Here is a 6,000-nt window from a genome sequence, read left to right on the forward strand (position 1 = left end):
ACCAGCACCCACCTCACTACAACCTCCTTTCAGGTAGTTGTAGGGAGCGATAAGGTCTCCCCTCAGCCTCTTCTCCTCCAGACTAAACAGCCCCAGTTCCCTCAGCCGCTCCTCATAAGACTTGTGCTCCAGGCCCCTCACCAACTTGGTTGCCCTTCTCTGGACACGCTCCAGCACCTCAATGCCTTTCCTGTAGTGAGGGGCACAAAACTGAACACAGTACTCGAGGTGCAGCCTCACCAGTGCTGAGTACAGGGGAACAATCCCTTCCCTGCTCCTGCTGGCCACGCTATTTCTGATGCAGGCCAGGATGCCGCTGGCCTTCTTGGCCACCTGGGCACACTGCTGGCTCATATTCAGCCGGCTGTCAACCAGACCCCCAGGTCTTTTTCTACTCTATCTACTTTTTCATCTCTATCTACTTCCATTATCTTCTGTGCATTCCAACTTATCCAAAGACTATGCTAATTTATGCTGTTTTGTTGGAAAACTCTCTACACTGTAGAGGAGATGACTTGCAGTCCTTTTGGAGATTTCCGTTGTGACAACCATCGATGTATCCCACTGCGCTGGAAGTGTGATGGAGATAATGACTGTGGAGATAATTCTGATGAGCACAACTGCAGTGAGTTTTTTGGCTGTCATGATATAGTCCAGCTTTTGACTTAACTATCCTTCTATTTCGTATGAGAATGGGGCAGACAGCTCTCAACTGCAACTGCAACTGTTCTGTTGTTTTACTCTATAGCCTGTCTTTTCTTTGCTGAAATACCACAGTGATGTCACAAGGAAGCATTTTGGATACAGAAAACCACTGATAAATCCAGTCATCACAATAACACAAATTCCTGTTTTCCACTAAGAAGTGACATTTGAATTCTGCCTTGTGTGCAAATGTAGTACTATATAGTTCCTTAAACAATGAGAGTGGATTTTTTTTTTTTTTTTTTCTGATTTGGAATAAAAATTCCTGTATAATTCTGTGATGAAACAAAATCCACAATGAATTTCCTTTTTTCTATGTCAAGAGGGACATAGAATGTTTAACATAATTAAAGAGTATTGGGGAGAATGCTGTTTTAGCATCATTTAGTTTTAAGGATTATACCACATTATCTGCCCATATTACTTTTGTCTGGTTTAATGAGACAGGTGTGGATGTTTAAATCTACATCTGGGGAACTTTTCATATTTGTACATTCATTTTAAATGAAGGTCCTCGTGAATGCACAGAAAGTGAATACCGTTGTGACAATTTGCGCTGCATTCCTTCCCGGTGGATCTGTGATCACGATGATGACTGTGAAGATAATTCAGATGAACGTGACTGTGGTAAGTATTGTCAGGATGCTACCTCTTACATGTTCACACTTTTGTTTCTAATGTGATAAATTATTCTGAAAAATGATTTTTTTTATGGGAAGCATCTTTAATGGAGTAATGTTGACCAGACCACTTCAGTCATTCCACCAAAAGTAGAGGATATCACAGTTGTAATAGTCTGGGATTTTTCAGTCTTTTTTAGGATGTTGTTCTCAAAAAGTAAACCCTTTATCTGGATTTGAACAGGAAGACATTTCACCAGTTACTTCTGAATCTTTTCAGAGCTGAGGACCTGCCACCCAGGTTATTTCCAGTGTGATAGTGGACACTGTGTTGCAGAGCGCTTCAGATGTGATGGAAATGCAGACTGCCTCGATTTCTCTGATGAAGCAACTTGTCGTGAGTTTTAAGCTTTGCAATTGGTGCTCACTGAGCTCACTTCCAGAAAGATTTTCACTTTTCTCTCTCTTTAAGTGAGATGAATCCTTAGAGGTATAGAATTCTGCAACATGCAGTGATGTCAGTAAAAATTCAGGATAAGTATAATGTTTTGAATTAGCTTTTTAATATAATTGATTGCCATCTCTTACACTGATTGTAAACACATTCCTAATGTTAGGAAATTAATGTGTTTACAAGGTCCAGCAGAAGATACACATGTGATTGAATTAAAATTTTTGACTATCCCACAGACACTGCAAGATCCACTGTTTCAGTTGTACTGTATTCTGCTAAGGTTCTGTAATGGGATTGTTTTTATAATGCTCAAAGGTGTGTATAGTTTCCTAAAGTATCAGTGAAGCCAAGGAAATAAAATACTTTTCTGTTTCTGTCTTCTGTATATTGATCTAGTGTGAAAAAATAGCTGTATACTGTAGCTTGTATGGAGCTACACCTCCAGCTGTTTACCCAGAAAGTATTGTTCCCAGTTGAAATGAAAAAAACACCTCTCTGCTCTATCTGTGCTGACTGACATTGGCTTTTTAGGTGATATTGAAGTGTTGGTTCTGACTTATACGTTCAAATTATTTTAGGCTTTAGTACTCGGGAGAATTCCTTTCTCTTCATGCTGGTATCAGGGCAGTTCTGTCCATCTTCCTGCGTACTTAATTTTAACACCTGTGCTTTGTGTAAGAAGGGGCGTATGGACAGTAGGACCTTTATTTTTCTGATGGTAACCACATCCTGGAACATACATCACAACAGTTAGTCTTTCAGAACATGAGTTACACAACATCGGGCTGTTCTTGAAGGGAGGAAAAAGTGTATGAGAAGCCATTGAAAGGGCAAGGGTATGGTTTATTCATGTAGTTTGGAAGAGTCATATTTTTGTTTTCCCTTTGCTCTAGTTAGGTTTTTTTCACAGCTTTTACAGAATCTGCGTATTTTTTTTTACTATACCAACATGAGTCATTTTGGAATTAGATATCTTAGGTACTTCTTCAGTCATTCGCATTTGGTCCCAGTGACGTTATTTACCTTTATTACTGAACTAGATTTGTCAGTAACAAATTGAAGTAGCTTTTGTTAAATTAATGACAGTTTATTTTCAAAAGCTTCTGGGAGTAACTTACGTTGTTTCACTATTCATTCAAACTTGAATTAATTACGTTATAGCTACCAAGAAGTCCTCGATCCTTGCAGTCTTTTGTTGCTGTAGATCTTTGCAGTGCCTCATATTGTATCTCCTACTATGGAGAGAAGGGTATTAAAAAAATAATATCGGGTTGGGCTGAATGTTTTTCAGGAAAACCTAAAATTTTCATTGTAAATGAAAATGTCATAATAATTTTCTTTTCTTCAGCAACACGGTATCCTAATGGTACATACTGTCCGCCCATGCTGTTTGAATGTAAAAATCATGTCTGTATCCAGCCATACTGGAAATGTGATGGTGATAATGACTGTGGAGATGACTCCGATGAAGAACTTCACCTTTGCTGTAAGAGAGAAAGATTATATTAAAATGAACAATATGCATAATAAAATCTCTAATTACAATAGAGAGAACAATTAGAAAATAAATTTTAAATATTTTCTTTTCACTGGAGATTCTCACAGTCTTAATTCAGGATGAGTGTTGAGAATTTTGCTTCATATGCAAGTTCACTTCCTCTTCCTCCTCCTCCAGTATGTTTCTCACTGCTTTGCAGGTGTTTGTATATGTAGTTATAAAAAAAGGGAGAAATATGTCAAAGAGATAAGGACACTATTTCACATTTTCAAGTTGGTTATCCTAAAATAAGAGCATCAGTTTGCAATTAAAGATTAATTTAGGTAACATATATTCTCAAAGGTGCAGAGCTTTTAAAGCTATCAGTGTAGTCAGGACATCTTTGTAAATATGGTTGAGGGAGTCCTGACTTTAGCTCTAAATATGAGGTGTTGGAGGTGCTACTTAAACAGTTTTTGTCAGTTATGCACTATATAGCCACTTAAATAGCATGTGGGCTTTTCAGTCAGTTTACGTCATAAACAGATATAGAAACCTCAGTGTTATATGTAGCCATAGGATATGCCTTTGGCCAAAGATGATGTACTGTCTTCTGATAAAAAATGAGTAATGTTCTAATATACAATCACCAACATGTGGAGAAAATATTCTTTGGGATCTGAATGCCTCCACACCTTTTAAAATATAGGAAACATATAATTGTTACCAGGTAAAAGTGATTGTGATAATTTGTGACTTAATGGCATGAAGTATCAAAGTGTGACTGACTTGATCTCTGTGGTTTCAGTGGATATTGCTTGTGAATCTCCATTCCGTTTCCGATGTGAAAACAATCGCTGTATATATAGTCATGAGCTGTGCAACCAGGAGGATGACTGTGGAGATGGAAGTGATGAAAAAGAGGAACACTGTATGTTTACACAAACTTGAGCAGCAAATTCAGTAACTGTGATGTACTTAATGTTTAATAATACCAAAGGACTACAGAAATGTCAAAATTAAACATAAATTATGAAAACTAGAGCTTAGTATGAAATAATTTGAACTATAATTATTGGTACTATGTATTCACAGCTCTCCGTACAAGTAACAAAAATCAGCAAACGTTTGTCTGAAAAGTACAAAGCATGATTTGCAAAATCATATTTTATTTTATTATGAGTAGCTGTTAAATTGTGTCATCTTATTATGAACTCCACTCAAGGAAGAAGAAGGAGTTTGGCTGTATCATAAAATAAGGATGGGATGGATAGCTGGGACTTTTAAAATAGAGAAAACGGTACCTCTGAATTTGTGGTACTGTTATGCACATAGTAAGTGTTGATATTTACGTCCAAATCCTGCAGAAGCTCTTAATATTCAGTAGGCTTCTGCGCTTGGATATCTTATGTAGTTCTCACTGACTATGTTGATTTTTATATTATCAAGTTTAATCATATTTTTGGTTGCTTAATGATATTATTTGCTGGCTTTATTGTACAATATTCTTAATAGTTTTCACAATAATCTCTTGAAGTCTGTAGATGTATGAAGTATATCATTAAAGGATATTAATAGATTTGTGCTATTAAAAAGAAAGTTCAATCATCTATTAACAAGAATAATTTACCTTCTATCTTTATAAATTGGAGGGGCTTCTTTCAGTTCATGGGGATGTGACTAGAAGGCAGGAGGCCTCAGTTATAGTTTTAGCCTTACTGCAGAATTCCAAAGTCACTCTAGTTGCTATTTTACCAGATTGCATCAGCTTCCTTGTTTGCAATGTGGAATAGTGCTGTCTGTTGGTACTACATAGCTGAAACTGTGACAGAGGAGTGTTTCTCTTCTTGACTGTAGGTAGAGAACCAACCCCAAGACCTTGTACAACTGAAGAATTCAAGTGCAGTAATGGAAATTGCATTCCTCTACATTATGTCTGTGACAATTATGATGACTGTGGAGACCATTTTGATGAAATGGGCTGCAGTAAGTAATAATATCAATAGAATATAAAATTACAATGCTATTGAAATAAAAATTTCTGAAATTGATAATAATACATGTTTCTTCTTGAATAGCATACTAAGAGGTATTGATTTTTAATTAGTCTGTACTAGGGTTATCCAATTAGCCATGACAATATCTTCTGTTTTGCTTCTTTTGGGGTATTTAAAAGATGTGTAGATGTGGCACTTACAGACATGGTTTAATGGGACTTGGCAGTGTTAGATTTATGGTAGGACTCGATGATCTTAAAGGTCTTTTCCAACCTAAATGAGTCTATGATTCTATGAAATTCAGCCCTCTGAACAGTCCTGTTTAGGTTTAGAGTATTTTTGCATCACAAAAAAGGGTTTGATTTTGATCTTGTTTTGAAATGGGTTGCATTATGGAGGCAAGAACATCCAGATATTTAAATCATAATTGCAATAGGCCAACCTATGGAATTATTCATGGGCAGAGTTTGAACTGGTATAGGTTGCTCTAGCCCTGTTGAAAACAAAAAGTATATTCAGATGTTTCTATTTTCCTGTTTACAGACATGACCACAGAATTCTATAAGAACAGCCAGACCTCGGGCTGAGGGCCCTCTCAGATCCTCTGCACAACTTTTATTAACTGTGCATATAAATTTACTAGCATCCATTTAGATGCAAAAGCTTTGACTTGAACTTCGAGGCAAGAGAAAGTATTCTCATGGAATTTGGAACTCCCCCCCCCCCCCCCCCCCCCACCCCCCCCCC

General features: G+C 37.1%; 1 protein-coding gene across 1 annotated transcript in view; it reads left to right on the forward strand.

The window, feature by feature from the left end:
• The window catches only part of LRP2 (low density lipoprotein receptor-related protein 2), a 134,076-nt gene that overhangs the window by 103,449 nt on the left and 24,627 nt on the right, over positions 1 to 6,000 (forward strand). The window contains exons 58-63 of the mRNA XM_010569474.1: positions 506 to 625; positions 1,216 to 1,332; positions 1,606 to 1,722; positions 3,128 to 3,265; positions 4,065 to 4,187; positions 5,114 to 5,242. Coding sequence (XP_010567776.1) covers positions 506 to 625; positions 1,216 to 1,332; positions 1,606 to 1,722; positions 3,128 to 3,265; positions 4,065 to 4,187; positions 5,114 to 5,242 — 744 coding nt within the window. The remainder of the gene's footprint in view (positions 1 to 505; positions 626 to 1,215; positions 1,333 to 1,605; positions 1,723 to 3,127; positions 3,266 to 4,064; positions 4,188 to 5,113; positions 5,243 to 6,000) is intronic.

This window comes from Haliaeetus leucocephalus, unplaced genomic scaffold (assembly GCF_000737465.1).
Source record: "Haliaeetus leucocephalus isolate CR32 unplaced genomic scaffold, Haliaeetus_leucocephalus-4.0 Scaffold1, whole genome shotgun sequence".
Classification (NCBI taxonomy): domain Eukaryota; kingdom Metazoa; phylum Chordata; class Aves; order Accipitriformes; family Accipitridae; genus Haliaeetus; species Haliaeetus leucocephalus.